The 15337-nt window shown below is 35.6% G+C and overlaps 1 protein-coding gene across 1 annotated transcript in view; it reads left to right on the forward strand.

Annotated features, from left to right (window-relative positions):
- Positions 1 to 15337, forward strand: part of npc1 (Niemann-Pick disease, type C1) — a 52896-nt gene that overhangs the window by 4663 nt on the left and 32896 nt on the right. The window contains exons 2-7 of the mRNA XM_022678692.2: positions 5406 to 5534; positions 6614 to 6720; positions 6936 to 7093; positions 8444 to 8611; positions 9879 to 10125; positions 12032 to 12117. Of these exons, the coding sequence (XP_022534413.2) occupies positions 5406 to 5534; positions 6614 to 6720; positions 6936 to 7093; positions 8444 to 8611; positions 9879 to 10125; positions 12032 to 12117 (895 nt within the window). The remainder of the gene's footprint in view (positions 1 to 5405; positions 5535 to 6613; positions 6721 to 6935; positions 7094 to 8443; positions 8612 to 9878; positions 10126 to 12031; positions 12118 to 15337) is intronic.

A 15337-nucleotide genomic window follows, 5' to 3' on the forward strand; every position in this document is an offset into this window, starting at 1 on the left:
GCTTCACAGTAAATAATAGACTACTTTTAAGACAGAACAGCCCTATTATCACGATATGGATTTTTTATATCGATATATACGATATACGATATATCTGTGTCACGATATATTGTATACGATATAATATTGCCCACCCCTAATAAAGACCATATCTCCATGTTGGCAGTAGCTCTTGTATCAGCATCATTAGCAGCACCATAGTTGTCAGCAGCCTCAGGTAGGCCAATAAAAATCTTTTACAGCCAGAAAAAGCAAGGTCTCAGGATTTACTACACCACTTTGTTGAGGAAAAAATTAAGAAGCCACTCAATCAGTTTCTCAATCAGTTTCTCTGATTTTTCTATTTATAGGTTTATGTTTGGGTAAAATAAACATTGTTGTTTTATTCTATAAACTACAGACAAACATGTTCATATACATAAAGTTTTAAGAGTTCAGAAATCAATATTTAGTGGAATAACCCTGGTTTTTAATCACAGTTTTCATGCATCTTAGCATCATGTTCTCCTCCACCAGTCTTACACACTGCTTTTGGATAACTTTATTCCTTGGTTGCTTGCTTGGTTTGATGGCTTGTGATCATCCATCTTCCCTTTGATTATATTCCAGAGGTTTTCAATTTGGCAAAATTAAAGAAACTTATAATTATTAAGTGGTCTAAACATTTTTTTCCAAAGCTGTATTATTTAAAACTACTTTGCATGTTTTTTTTTTTATTTTGTGTCTCGACTTCCCCTATAATAAACACTCCAAGCATGGCACAACATCTTGGAGAGCAATAGCTTATTTGCATAAAAGTGTCAGAGCCCTTAAACAGCTCATTCTGAAAAGGAACTGAAACTTGCAAGAATAGAACTGGTGAGATTTCTTTATGTGAGAGTGATTTTGTGAAAAGAAATCCATTAACATATTTTTTATGTAGTTCATAGACCTATTTTTGCTTCTAACTTGTGAGTAAAGAGTAAAAAGAGGTATAACAGGTCCTCTTAGTACATTATTAATCATTAAAACGTAGTAATGTTTAATCTTGTCTCAATTATTGATACATTGCTTAACTATACAATGTGTATTAATGTCATAAGTAGTGTTATTTGTAAAGTGTTACTGAACAATTAAGTAAATTAAGTTTTAAATCAATTTTAATTTAGTTTTTTCCCCTTTTGTTTTTTAAGTGAGTTTTAAATTACAGATAAATGTACTCAATTACATGTTAGAGTAATTAGTAGGTCAGTTTAGTAGATTACAAGCAGAATTAATGTTAATGGTTCTACAGGACTGTTCTGATTTAAGGCTGGGCAAGTAATTTACCTAATTTTCCATAAGCAAACTAATTTATTTTTTATTTTATTTACTTAAGAATACTAATGTATTTGTGTCTTATCCTTTTAAAAACATACCGCCAGATGTTTAATCATGTGACGCCGCACCATCCAGTCTAAACCAACTCCAAGCCAACTGAGCACCTTGTAAAATTTCCAATTAATTGTAATATTGATTTAAGATCAGATCGCCCAGCGCTGGTTCTATGGGAGGTTTGTAGTACAGTGTTTAGTCGAGTGGAAACGCTGATGGAGCAGAATCGTATACGCAGGTCTTTGGCTGCAGGAGCTCAGCTGGTGATCACATGCTCAGGCCTGGTTAATGCAGAGCTTAGCAAAGTCAGAGAGAGCGGTAGAGTTGAGTCAGCTCAACCCGAGGCCTTCAGGAGCTTCAGCAGCAGCGTCAGTTAAGATATTAACTGTTCATGCACACACACTTATACTAGTGCATCGCAAAAAATTACAATATCATTGAAAAGTGAATTTATTTCATTAATTTCAAGTTCAAAATGTGATTATTGATGTTTATGGTTTACAGCCAATGGCCTAAAAACCCCCAAAAATCATTGTCTCAGAAAATTAGAAAATTTATATACAGTAAGACCAATTGGTACTTTCGGCAGTGTGGGCAGTGTGCCAAGTCCTGCTGGAAAATGAAATCTGCTTCTCTATAAAAGTTGTCAGCAGCAGAGGGAAGCATGAAGTGCTGTAAGATTTTGTTGGAAAACAAAACTGCACTGACTTTAGACTTGATAATAAAACACAGTGGATCAACACCAGCAGATGACATGTCTCTTTATCCAAACCATCACTGATTGGTGGAAACTTCACACTAGACCTCGAGCAGTTTGGACTGTGTGTCTCTCCACTCTTCCTCCAGACTCTGGTTTCTCCCTTGATTTACAAATGAAATGTAAAATTTACTGATGATCAGTGATGGTTTGGAGAGTCATGTCTGTCATCTGCTGGTGTTGATCCACTGTGTTTTATTATCAAGTCTAAAGTCAGTGCAGTTTTGTTTTCCCACAAAATCTTACAGCACTTCATGCTTCCCTCTGCTGACGACTATTTCATTGTCCAGCAGGACTTGGCACACATTGCTAATGCGCTCTACTCTACTTACTTATCTAGCTGGTGTTGGCTAGTTGTTTACTTAATGTTAACTAGCTTGTTTGCTACATGTTTATTGAATTTTAACCAGTCTAGTTAGCTAAATATGTATTACCCTAGCTGATGTTAGACATTTGCTTACGTTTGTTGTTTGCTGGATGTTAACAACTGGATTAGTGGGTTACTGCTCTGGTTATTGTCAGCTATTCTAGCCAAATTCTCTTCTTTCTCAGCTACTCATGTTCACAACTGTCAGGGTTTACTGGATATCCAGTACAGCAGCTGATTGAAGCTGGAGTAAAGTTTTGCTGTGATTGCTAGCTTCACAAGGAAGCTGTTTGTAAATTCAGGTCACAAGACTGAGCTGACGAAACAGCGCGGAATGTATTTTGCTCACTTTGTAGAGTAAATGCATGCAGATGAGTGCACTGTCGCTCGTCCCGCTGACTCGTCACATGCTGACTCTAAATCACCAGTATCCGTTAGTGCTCAGATTTCCTTTTCAGGCTGGAAATCACATGCCAGCTTTTGTGTCCAGCGCTCAGTTTGTGTCAATGGGAGCTCAGGGTGGACTGTTTTTGTGTTTTTGTGAACTCGTGAAGAAGCAGCTGCTCTGTGGGTCGGGTTCCTCCTCTGGGTCCTGGTTCCTGTTGACCCTGTTTTTTCCTTTTTGAGCTTCTGTTATCGCCCTTCTCTGTTTATTAGGGCATTTCTGTGCACTTACAGTTAATAGTGCTGTGCGATGTGATGATAAATATTGTGGGGATGATAAAAAAGTATCTATTGTGCTACTTACCTTCTATCGTCCCTGTCGTTTCTACAGTAATTTCATCAATTATTCATGCATATATATGTATATATATATGTTGTGGTCTCTTTTTGCAAAAACTCGGTTCATATAAGTGATAAAGTAATCTTTGCAAAAAAACGCTTCATAATTTTTTATATATTTTTTTTTGCGACATTTGACGGACACTTTAAAAAATGGTAATTGAGTTAATTTTGATAACTCAGTTTAAATACCTGTATATATTTTTTTAAAAATAGCTACTGCATCTACCTCATCTGTTTTCATTAGATACAGATACAAATATATATATATATATATATATATATGTTGCTGCACTAAAAGGTAGTGATTCTCATTTGTGAAAGTTTAATGGTTTAATGTCACTTTGAAATAAAGTTGGAAAGACCAGAAAATATTGATATTATTTTGTCATATTTTTCAGAAGAATAATTGAAAACATACTCAAATGTGGTATATCATGATTATATATATATATATTAGTTATAGTTATAGTGATATTAAAAAATTCCATATCATGATATGAGATTTTTCCCATATTGCCCAGTACTAACAGTTAATATGTAAACATTCATGCAGAATGGATTGAGTGTAGCTGGGATTTCTTTACAGTAGTAAAGGCTTTAGAAACTCTGAGACTCACTCTATGGGTCTAAAGCACTATCCGGACGGGATTAGTTTGTAAAAAGTCTGTAAAAAAAATATTTCACACTTCTACTCAGTGATAAAACTCTTGCATCTGAACTGCAATTGAAAAAACGTTAGGATCAGTGAGTTTTTAGGCTTTCTCGGCCACATGACATCGCGTTCAGTAGCTCCTCCATTTCCACTCGCTGTTGTGCTTATGCAGGTCGCCGTGGAAACGTGTGCCCAAAAGTGTACAGTAATTACGGTGCGCGGCAGTGGACAAATGGCTATTTTATTAAACGCAAAGAGACGAAACTCAGAGATGTGGATCCGGACGGGGCTAAAATGACCAGAGGACCACGGAGTTCAGTGAAAAACATTAGATAATTCAGCCTGTATTATTCTCAGAGGATGCCTGTAGAAAACGTGCACATGGTCAATCCGGACAGGAATAAAATAACAGAGGACCCCCTGAGAAACCCCATGAGAAGCTAATGGTAGAAAGATGTTGACAAACTTACATTGTTTGGATGTTGACCAGCTGATTTTTACTAGCATATATTGCATAAACATGGACTCCTCCACATGATTCCCTATTTTAAGGATTTAACGGATGATTGAAGAGAAGGTGATTAAACTTCCTTAAACTTCAGGCTGATTACACAAGCTTCCAGTAATATCATGAGACTTGATGTCGTTTAATAGTGAGTAAACCCTTCCATAAATATAAATATTACAGAATTAAAGAGGAACTGAAACCCGTTGCTATGCTTCAAGGAACTGGTGAAAAACATTTTAAGAAAAAATCAAGCCTGCAACTGGTGCAACTGTAGATACTGTAGATCTTCACACCAAGCACAGCCTGCGGTTGGCTTCTGTGCTTCTGGGTTCCTGTGCTAGAAATCGCTTTTTATAGACTGAGCAGATCGTCTTTTTAGCGCACATGCTTTTCTGGACATGTGCAAAACTTTATAGACATTCTTCTAAACATGTCTCACATTTTCTTCTGAAATCTTTTTTAAAAAATAAGGTATTAATATGCAATCTCTGCTTTGGTACCCAGATCTCTGAACATTTGCTGTGAGAATTTGTTTGTATTAAGCCAGGGGTGTCCAAACTTTTTTTTGTTGGGGCCAGAAGGAGAAATATATTTGAATCAAAAACAAATAATGAAATATACCACTTTATATAATACATTTTCCTGATTACTTTCATTTACACACCATTTTACTTGACTTACTATCTTTATCTATCTTTGACAGTGTTGTGTAAAGTAAGATTTTTCAAATTCATGTTTCATTTCATGATGTCTCTTCATATTAAACTCCTTAATTACGGCAACTTTTAGACTCTTTGGCCTGTTTTTTCTGTGATAGAACTGCGCACTCTCTCTGCTTTTAGACTCTTTGGCCCGTTTTTCTGCGCTACAACTGTGCAGTAGGTGAAATCAGCAGGTGAATGAGCAGGTGTGCCAATACTTTGTCCATACAGTGTTGTTTTTTACCAGTAATCACTAATATTGTGCTGTGTTGGTTCTGCAGGTCCAGGCACAACACTGTATCTGGTATGGGGAGTGCGGTAACTCAACTATCCTTCCTGAGAAGAAATATAACTGTAACTACACCGGACCACCCATACCTTTACCTGAAGATGGACAGGTTCTCTTAAAGGTAAGGAGTTCTGCCAAAACTTTAATCAGATTAATCACAACAATATTCTGGGATTAACTGCAGTTAAATGTAAGTAAGAGAATAAATGTAAAAAATGTAAAATGCAATTATATGACTTTAATCCCTAATAAGTAAAAAAAAAAAAAGTATGTTCAAGGTCCTAAACGTCATTATCAGTATCTCCTGATGCTCAGGAGGAAGTGACTTCGTGGAATCCTGGTGTTTTTGTTTTAGTCTAGTTAATGATTGATTGATTAGGCTGTATCCTCAGGCGTGGCGTGAGTGCGTAACGATATACACTCATCGTAAATGTTGACTCCGCTTCTGTTGGAATGATCTAGACAGACGGACTGACTCATAAGAACTGTCTGGCCAGGCTGTGCCAACCAGGTCAATTCAGCTTAAGCATGGCCCTGTACAGGGGTTGGACAATGAAACTGAAAGTTAGTGTGGGACGTTTCATGGCTAAATTGGAGCAGCCTGGTGGCCAATCTTCATTAATTGCACATTGCAGCAGTAAGAGCAGAGTGTGACGCTTCAATTAACAGGGTAAAAGCACAGTTTTACTCAAAATACTGCAATGCACACAACATTATGGGTGACATACCAGAGTTCAAAAGAGGACAAATTGTTGGTGCACGTCTTGCTGGAGCATCTGTGACCAAGACAGCAAGTCTTTGTGATGTATCAAGAGCCACGGTATCCAGGGTAACGTCAGCATACTACCAAGAAGGATGAACCACATCCAACAGGATTAACTGTGGACGCTGTAAGAGGAAGCTGTCTGAAAGGGATGTTCGGGTGCTAACCCGGATTGTATCCAATAAAAAACATAAAACCACGGCTGATCAAATCACGGCAGAATTCAATGTGCACCTCAACTCTCCTGTTTCCACCAGAACTGTCCGTCACCACAATAAATTATGGTTTAATTGTCCAACCCCTGTAAATAAAATAACGAAGTTGAGGAAGAGTTTCATGTACAGCATCCATATACAATTCAAAAAAGACCTTTTGTATTTCACAAAGATTTAAGCGCAAGGACACCTTTTAATTTTTGTTTTGTGGTTGCTGTGCAGGAGCTGTGTCCGGGTTTGGCGTACGGTAATCAGAGTGTGTGCTGTGATACCAAACAGCTGACCACACTGAAGGGAAATGTGCAGCTTCCTCTGCAGTTCCTGTCCAGGTATGGATACTTCCATTTATATATGACCTAATAAACCTACACTCATTCACCCGGGTCATGTGTTCACCCACATGCGTATGGATTGATCTGTCTGGTTGTTTACCTGGAGCAGGTGGATCTGATCCTCTGCTGTATTGTTTGATGAACCTCATAATGTATTTTAGCCCAATTCTCTAAACCACACAATAAAACCTGCTGTTGTTCATCTCTGGCAGGTGTCCAGCATGTTTCTACAACTTCATGACCCTCTTCTGCGAGCTGACCTGCAGCCCCCACCAGAGCCTGTTCCTCAATGCCACCAGCTTCTCCCAAGACCACAACATGACCAACGTGGTCGAGCTTTCTTACTACATCAACCAGACCTTCGCTGACGGTGAGGAGAGAATTACTGGGGAGAGAAATAAAACATTACATGACATTAGCAGTGAGTTAGCTAATATACTAACATTAGCAGAAAGCTAGCAAACATAATACTTTTATCTAGCTTAAACGATCTAGCTAACGTTACCAGGGATAGGACTAAGTTTAGCAGAGAGCTAGCTAACATTAGCTGTTCAACCCCAGCAAGACTGACCTTCTGTTTATCTCAGGAACTACAAGCCTTCACAACAATCTCTCCATCTCTTTCGACAACTCACTGGTCACTCCATCAGCAGAAGCACGAAGCCTTGGTGTAGTAATGGATGACCAGTTATCATTCTTGAGCCATATTGCAAATCTGACTCGGTCATGCAGATTTCTCCTGTACAACATCCGAAGAATTCGACCGTTTCTGTCTCAGGAAGCCACTCAGGTGCTTGTGCAGTCTCTTGTCATCTCAAGACTTGACTACTGCAACTCTCTATTGGCTGGTCTTCCACTGCGAGCCACCAAACCACTACAATTAATTCAGAACGCGGCAGCACGACTCGTCTTCAATCTTCCGAAGTTCAGTCATGTGACTCCTTTGCTGCGTTCCCTCCACTGGCTTCCTGTTGCCGCCTGCATTCGATTCAAAACCCTAACTCTGACCTACAAGGCAAAAAATGGACCAGCTCCTTTATACTTGATGGCAATGGTCAAAGCCTGATCTGTACCAAGAGCTCTTAGAGCTTCCAGTACGGCTCGGCTCGAACCTCCATCCCTCAAAACCCACGGAAACCAGACATCCAGACTCTTCTCTGTGCTGCAGCACCAAGGTGGTGGAATGAACTTCCACTGGTTGTCAGAACAGCAGAGTCACTCGCGGTCTTCAAACGTCGACTGAAGACACATCTTTTTAAAGAGTTCCTAAACTAAACTAAAAAAAAAAAGGTTCCTAGGGTTCTAAACATGATCAAGCTCTGTGTATCTCCTGATCCTAGTCTACAAACTAGCTTTGGATATTTGAAGTAACTTTGAAGCACTGTTGTGAGTTGCTCTGGATAAGGGCATCTGCTAAACACCGTAAATGTAAATGTAAATTAAATTTGAATTTTAAAATGGTGCAAGAACCCTGCTATACTGATAAGTGTAGTAAGTGATTCTGAACACGTTATTTAATCTGCAGTAATTAATTTTGTGAGCAGAGTGTAAAAATGAACTTAAACCTGCCGTTTGTCGGCTCTCCCTGCTCCCAGCTCTCTTCCACACTTCCTGCTGACTCTGTACACAGCAGCACTCAAATGCACATGCTAAGTTATGAAGGTTGTTTTTGCTCTTGCATCCACTACGCTGTGATTTAGGTCTGTTTTTCTCTCTGCAGCGATGTACAACGCATGCAAGGACGTGCAGGCGCCCTCCAGCAACATGCCAGCCCTCAGTCTGCTGTGTGGGACAGACCCTAAAGACTGCACCCCCACCAAATGGATCAGCTACATGTTTAACATTAACAACAAGCAGGTTCCCTTCGCCATAAATCCCATATTTGCAGGTAAGCCAGGTTTGCATGCACTCGCTGGTCATTGACACTCAGGCTAACAAAGGGCTAACCTTTGGAATTTGGTGGCCTGATAAAGCTGCAGAGTCACAGGAGAGAGATAACTGAGCACTGCAGGAAGATCTGAGAGTAAAGAAATGAATACACTGCCTGACATCGCCGGGTTTTAAAGAAATGAAGGAACTGAGACTGCAGACGTCTCTGAAGCACATGGCAAGAAAGGGTTTTGCTAAACTGAAATTGTGGCTTTGATTGGAACACAAAAAAATCGAAATAAAATTCAGATAAAACAGATTGAAGATGAAGCATCTTTAATGGACAGTGTTGTCTTACCATTTGAGGCAAAAAATAAAAATCCCCCATTTCGTATAGTGAAGAAGAAAAGTGTTTTAATTTTTTTATTTTTTTTTTTATTTTTGAACTTTGGGAAAAAATGGAAAAATCTTCTGTTCTCGATTTTTCTTTTTTTTTTTTGCATTTTGTAACAAAAACCTTATGGTATAATACCGGTACTGATACAACTTACCGGTACTTTTGTTACAAGATTTTGCCCTTAGTCCAAATGCACAATCAGTAAAAGCATGTTTTATGCTTAGTGTAACAGTTATGAGTTAAATGTTTCATGTGAGGTGAAATTCTGAAATAGAACATTTTATGTTTTTTTTTGTTTGTTTTTTTTTTTTAGTATAGTATAGATTAAATTATTTTTTTTAAGTCAATTTGGGAAAATTGAACACATTTTCTCATATTTTAGTTTTACAGTTGATTCAGATTTTTGTTCTATTTTTGCATCTGGTAACAAAGCTAGTTTTTATATAGTTTGCAAAAATAGAAAAAAATCTGAATCAGTTGCAAAACTAAAATTTGGGAAAATGTGTTTCATTTTCTGACCTTTTAATGCTAAATGCAAAAATAGAAAATTTGGTGGAAAACATATATCTTAATTTTTTTTTCATCCGGTTTTTTTTCCCATTTTTATATTTTTTTTGTATTTTGCACTTCACTATCAGAATTTCAGCAAAAATTAAGAAAAATGTAATAAAGTTTAAATTTAGCCTCAAATTGTCAGAACATGATAACTGGCCAAATATCCTGGTACCTAAATTTCTGAAATATCATAAAATCTCATTTACAACTTTAGTTACAACGGGGAATAAGAATTGAGGGAGGAAAGAAAGATGGATTAAATGAATTTATAATGTTATAAAGGAGTTAAAAAGGATTTTGCTGCTAAATGATATTAAATATTGCACTTTTTCAGGTCCTCCTGCCGGGATGACCCTGATGAATAATGACACGTTTGGCTGTACGGAGTCTCTGGATGATGGGTCTGGGCCGTGCTCCTGTCAGGACTGCAGTAAAGCCTGTGGCCCCAAACCCATCCCTCCTCCGGTCCGCCCTCCCTGGACCATCCTCGGCCTGGACGCCATGACCGTCATCATGTGGGTCTCCTACGTGTCCTTCCTCTTTGTCTTCATCGTCGCTCTGCTGGGAGCCTGGTGCTACAGGTGAGGATTAACATGGAATAATAGCACATTCTTTAAAGTAGGTTAAGCTTTATTTACGTATAGCTCTAATGCAGAAGCCATTGTTAATTATTTCTGGTAATTTAACCCATTAAGTGGGAAATAAAGGGTGTAAAGAGGAAATAATCTCTTAGTAAGCATAATAAATGATGCAGAGCACATTATTATGTTCCATTTGTGTGACCAGGGTATAAAAATGAACTTAAACTTGCAGTTTATCGTCTCTCACTGACAGCCACCTCTCCTATTTAGTTTAGTTAGGTTTTGTGAAATTGATGCTAAATGGCAGTAGTGTTAATTGCAGTAGTTCAATATTGCATAATGTGTGTTTAAACACAGGGGTTTAAGGAGTTAACTAAACAGAATTTAGTGAAAAAAAAAAACAATTTTAATTTTTGCATTTGGTAACAGAAGTAAGTTGGATTATAATATATAAATATATATTTTTTTACAAAATTCAAAAGTTGCAAAAAATTGAATCATCTAATCAGAAGTACAAAACAAAAATTTAGGAAAGTGTGTTCAATTTATATATATATATATATATATATATATATATATATATATATATATATATATATATATATATATATATATATATATATAATTAATTAATTAATTTTTTTTTTTTTCAATTTTGAACTTTACAATCAAAATTTCAGAAAAAATAAATTTCTGTCTTTTTTTCTTACCTATTTGCATTGTGTAACTAAAGTAAGTTGGATTATATTATTTTCTTTAGTTACACAATGCAAAAATTAAATTTATTTTTTCTGAAATTTTGATTGTAAAGTTTTAAAAGTTAGGTTTTCCAGCACATTTTCTCTTTTTGTATTTAGCCGTTTTACTATACTAGATGACCAAAAATATTTTTCACTCACTTTTTATTAATTTGACCTCAAAATTGAAGTGTGTCTGCACACAGGGTTTAAGGGGTTAAGATAAGTTGATATAGCATAGGGAGCTGCATAACCTCATAGCTCCAGTGAAGGAGTAATAAAGCAAATTACTTGCACCAATAATATCAAGGTTTGTCGACTTCATCTGTCGTAAGTGTAGAATTAATATAATTACTTTTGGACACACTGTAAATTTAGTTACGTTTTTTTTCTTTATTTTAAAATGTTCTGCATTGAAGTATAATGTTAAAATCATCCAAACTGTGAAGAAAAACATTTGAAATCATTTAGTAAACTAAAAACCGTGTTAAACAAACCAGAATATGTTTTATAACCTTTTAGATTCTTCAAAGTAGCACCTTAGTTTTGTACAGCTTGGCTGGATTTTCTCAGTCAGCTTTATGAGGTAGAGTCACCTGGAATTCAGGCTTTCAGTTAACAGCTGTGCTGATTTCTTGTCTCTTAATAAAGTGTTTGAGAGCATCAGTTAAAGTAAAGTAGTGAAGAGGTAGAGTTACAGGTATACAGTGAATAGTGAATATTTGAGAAATGCTTTAATCCAGATTATGAGAAGCAAAAACTACTCAACTAAATAAAGCAAATAAAATACTTTAAGAAATTAAACATTTCAAGAACTTTGAAAGAATTTCCTAAAGTGCATTCACTGCAAAGACCAACAAAAATATGAAAATGATTAAACTGGCACTCATCAGGACCACCCCAGGAAACTTAGAGCAAGAGCAAGAGTTATCTCTGTTGTACAGGATAAGTTTATCAGAGTTACCAGCCTCAGAAACCACAAGTTAACAAACAGCTCCACAGATAAAAAGAGCACCTAAATGCTTCTTCACAGAGTATTATGGTTTGTTTAACACTTTTAAGTTACTAAATGATTCCTTATGTGTTCCTTTTATAGTCTGAATCACTTCACTATTCATTTACAATGTTGGATTTTTACTAATAATTGCATTTCTCTGCCACTGTTTCAGAAAGAGGACCATCACGTCTGAGTACGGCCCCATCCAGGGCAGCACCCAGCCGCTCTCTCTGAATAATGACCCTGACAAATCACCCGGTAAACCACATCACTGTCTCTGTATGCAAACAGAGGGAGCTTATTGTGTCTTTTCAGCTCACTGCCGCGGTGAAAACAACGCTCTCAGTTCTTCAAAAAGGGTTTTTCAGTTTCATCTTCTAGCATTTCTGCATTTCCACTGCAGAGGTGGTTATTGTGTGGGGTGGTTCAGGCTGGCAGTTTTTCCTCTACTAATGTAGTTAAGTGACAAAACACATTTGGTGTTAATATACCGAGCTTTCATTACCTTGTTTGGTCTGAATCTCCAGACTTTTTTTTTTTTTTTTTTGGTCTGATTCAAAAAAGGGCAGAAAACTACTTCAAAACTTGGTTTGACCAAAAGAACTGGCCGGTGTTGGTCCAGATCAACTAAATCATGGTCATTCCAAAGTTTGGACACGCTCTAAATTCAGTATTTTGTCATTTAGGGTTTGTACAGTCATGAAAAACTTGGAAAAGTCATGGAATTTAAAAATAGTAATTTTCAGGCTTGGAAAAATAAAAATACCCCAAATGTTTTGGAAAAGGCATGGAAATTTGGTCTACAAATCTTTGTGTTTCCATTTATTGATGGATAAAATCTTTTGAGTAACTTTGAGTAACAAATACCGGTACCACTTTAAAAAAAGAGGGTTTATATTTATAAAGGGTTTATAAATGGTTTACAATTAGTTTATTAATGGTTACTAATTAAGTTGTAAATGCCTTAAAAATCATTAATAATCAGTTATAACACATACATAGAAAGGGCAACAATGATCTTTTGTTTGCCAATAGTGAACCCACAGCCATCTATATTGTTGCCTTTTCTACGTATGTGTTATAACTGATTATTAATGATTTTTAAGGCATTTTAAGGCTAAATAGTAACCCTTAATAAACTAACTGTAAACCATTTATAAACCCTTTATAAACGTAGTCTTATTTTAAAGTGGTACTCGAATACCTAACTTAGCCCTACACAATGGAGTTCTCAGTATCTGACATAATTTATTATTAAAAATTGTGTCAAAGTCATTTTAGACCTACTATAATCAATTTTTGGTTTTATTGTCCATGTCTGCACTGATTTAAAATCGTAGTTTCATGAAAATTTGCCTTAAAGACGTGAAAAAGTCATGTAAAAGTCATGAAAATTTCTTTATCACAAAATCTATGAACCCTGATCACTATTTTAAATTGTTCTGCATTGTAGATGAATACTACCATAATGTCCAGGTTATAAGCCACTCCTTTTTTAACACTGTTTAAATGCGGCTAATATCTACAGCTCTGGAAAAAAAATTAAGAGAGCACTTTCTGAATTTCTGAATCAGTTTCTCTGATTTTGCTATTTATAGGTTTATGTTTGAGTAAAATGAACATTGCTGTTTTATTCTATAAACTACAGACAACATTTCTCCCAAATTCCAAATAAAAATATTGTCGTTTAGAGCATTTATTTGCAGAAAATTAGAAATGGCTGAAATAACAAAAAAAATACAGAGCTTTCAGACCTCAAATAATACAAAGAAAACAAGTTCATATTCATAAAGTTTTAAGAGATCAGAAATCAATATTTGGTGGAGTAACACTTTTTTTTTTTGTTTTAATCACAGTTATCATGCGTCTCAGCATGTTCTCCTCCACCAGTCTTACACACTGCTTTTAGATAACTTTATGCCTTTACTCCTGGTGCAACATTTCAAGCAGTTCAGCAGTAAAATCAAAGAAACTCATAATTTTTAGGTGTTCTCTTCATTTATTTCCAGAGCTATTTGTATATATGTATATGTATTTTGCGGTATGTAACGTAGTTTGTGTACATATCCCATTTAATCCCATTAAAAGGGAAACTTATCCAGGCCGCTCCTGAATATATGTACATATATTTTAAATTAATGTGTGTGGTTTAGATTCAGGTGCACTCAGTAATATAGTAATTACGGTAGTCATCCGAACTATAAGGAAAAACATATGAAATTATTTAGTGAACAAACCAGAATATGTTTTATATCTAATATAAATATTAGTTCACTACTTTTTTAAAAGTAATTTGTATTTGGACTATTGTGAAAGTATGTTATCAGATTATTATTGCCTTAAAATGTTTTTTTTTTTTGTATAAAATAAAAAAATAGTATTTTTATTGCAATTATTTATTGTTTTAGTACTAAAACATAAGAAAAATGTAAATTTTCTTTTTTTTTTTTTATCAAATAAGAAGACACAAGAATAGACACTGCAAACCCTGAAATGTGACTGTTGTACATGTGCACATATTGCGATAACAATGCTGAAGCAATGTATTGTGCAGCCATAATAGGGCTTAGGCCTGTCACAATAACTGTATTTGTTTGGCTGATATACTGGGAGAAACATATTTTGATAAATGTCGTCATTTTAGGACAATATTTTGCTTCTATTTTGATTCTAATAAAAGAATAATAGCCTAATAATCCAAATACACCCTTTTAAATTACATTTATTTTATTTGTAATTTAAGTTTGACATTAGAATTGGAATGTACATATTTTTTAAACATCCTTAATAAATAAAACATAAATAAAATACAATCTATCTCTCTATCTCTGTCTATCTCTCTATCACTCTCTCTATCACTCTATCTATCTATCTATCTATCTATCTATCTATCTATCTATCTCTATCTCTGTCTATCTCTCTCTCTATCTCTCTCTATCTCTCTCTATCTATCTATCTATCTATCTCTGTTTCCATCTCTATCTATATCCATCTCTATCTATCTCTCTATCTATCTATATGTATCTCTCTATCTCTCTATCTATCTATCTCTCTATATATCTATCTATCTCTCTATCTATCACTCTATCACTCTATCTATCTATCTATCTATCTATCACTCTATCACTCTATCTATCACTCTATCTATCTCTCTATCACTCTATCTATCTCTCTATCACTCTATCTATCTATCTATCTATCACTCTATCTATCTATCTATCTATCTATCTATCTCTGTCTATCTCTCTCTCTATCTCTCTCTCTATCTCTATCTATCTATCTATCTATCTATCTGTGTTTCCATCTCTATCTATATCTTTCTCTCTCTATCTCTCTATCTATCTATATGTATCTATCTATCTCTCTATCTATCTATCTCTCTATCTATCTATCTCTCTATCTATCTCTCTATCTTTCTATATCTATCTCTATCTCTCTCTATTTCTATCACTATCTCTATCTATCTCTATCTATCTCT

The sequence above is a fragment of the Astyanax mexicanus genome, chromosome 4 (genome assembly GCF_023375975.1).
Source record: "Astyanax mexicanus isolate ESR-SI-001 chromosome 4, AstMex3_surface, whole genome shotgun sequence".
Taxonomy (NCBI): Eukaryota; Metazoa; Chordata; class Actinopteri; order Characiformes; family Acestrorhamphidae; genus Astyanax; species Astyanax mexicanus.